The following is a 1446-nucleotide window of genomic DNA, read 5'->3' on the forward strand; positions in this document are numbered from 1 at the left end:
GGCAATGCGGCTTGTCCAGGTTGCCCGCCCCCTGCCGCGTCTGCCCCAGGTTGCTGAACTTGGCCAGGCCGTCGGGCAGCAGGCAGACGTTGGCGGTGACGAAGCTGAAGGCCTGGTCGCGGCTCTGCAGCTCCCAGCCCCGCCACGGCTCCGTGGGCATGGTGTGCTGGTAGGCGAAGGGCCGGCGAGCGGCCTGCAGAGGCAGCCACAGCACCAGGCCCAGCAGGGCCACGGGCAGCGAGAAGACGAAGAGCAGAACCAGCGCCAGGCCCTTGGCCGTGGCCTGCAGGGCGTAGGGGGGGCAGCGCTGGAGCCGGTGCTGCTCCTGCTCCACCGTGGTCTCCTTGAGGTCCAGGAGGCAGTTGGCTGCCCAGAAGCTGGGGTACAGCAGGCCCTGGGCCAGGCCGTAGAGGCCCCCCAGGACCCGGTTGGGGAACGGGGACTCACGCAGCACCATGGCCGGCTGGTGCGGGGGTGGCCAGCTGGAAGGGGCAGGTGCCGACTTGTGGGGGGCGCTGGCTGCCGGGGGGCTGAGCCCCGCTGCGACTGCAGAGGCCGAGGCCGGTCCCGACGGCGGTTCTCCCTTCTCGACGTCTCCTGCGGAGGAGAGACGGGTGAGCGCGGCGGGGGCAGCGCCCAGCATCTGGGGCACGGGGACCCTGCGTTCCCCTTAAAAGGCTGTGCCTGGGCCACGCGCTGCCCACCGGAGATGCCCTGGGGGGTGGACCAGGGCCCCGGGGCATCTCCGCAAGCGCAGGGCGCTGCACCTAGGGCGTGAAAATATCCAGTGACCCCCTCGGCCGCAGAGGAGCGGGAAGGGATCTCGGGGTCACAGCGGATCCAAGATGAACATGAGTTGTCAGTGTGATGAAATCACCAGCAGAGCTAACCGCACTTTATCGCACACCAGCAGATGCATGAGCAACAGATGCCAGGGGGTGACACTTCCCCTCTGCGTGTGCCGCTCACACCGCAGGTGGACTATGCGTTCAGTTGTGGGCGCCGCACTTCGAGAGGGATGTGGACACTCGCATGGTCAGGGGCTTACAGGTCAAGCCCAACGAGGACAGACTGAGGGCCCTGGACCTCTTCCGCCTCCGCAAGAGACGGCTGAGAGGGGATCTTGTGGCTGCCTACAAATTCATGAAGGGGATGCAGCCAGGGATGGGGGCTGCTCCCTTCACCAGGCGCCTCCTGGGGTAACAACGGTCACAAACGGACAGAGCAGATTTCGGTTAGATGGCAGGAAACACTTCTTCACGGTGAGGCTGGCCCCAGTCTGGCCCGGGCTCCGGGGGAGGTGGTGCTCGCCCCTCCTTGGGGTCTTCACGAGGAGGTGGGACAGGCACGGGGCGGGCTGGGCTGGGCTGGCCCCAGCGCACTTTGCCGCCCAGGCGGGGCCGGGGCCCTTCCCGCCCCAGCACCTCGGAAGCAGCGGGTAGTCAG

At 67.9% G+C, this 1446-nt stretch overlaps 1 protein-coding gene across 1 annotated transcript in view; it reads right to left on the minus strand.

The window, feature by feature from the left end:
• Positions 1 to 1446, minus strand: part of SMPD5 (sphingomyelin phosphodiesterase 5) — a 9686-nt gene that overhangs the window by 5432 nt on the left and 2808 nt on the right. The window contains exon 2 of the mRNA XM_025214245.1: positions 5 to 597. Coding sequence (XP_025070030.1) covers positions 5 to 597 — 593 coding nt within the window. The remainder of the gene's footprint in view (positions 1 to 4; positions 598 to 1446) is intronic.

Source organism: Alligator sinensis, unplaced genomic scaffold (genome assembly GCF_000455745.1).
Source record: "Alligator sinensis unplaced genomic scaffold, ASM45574v1 scaffold987_1, whole genome shotgun sequence".
Classification (NCBI taxonomy): Eukaryota; Metazoa; Chordata; order Crocodylia; family Alligatoridae; genus Alligator; species Alligator sinensis.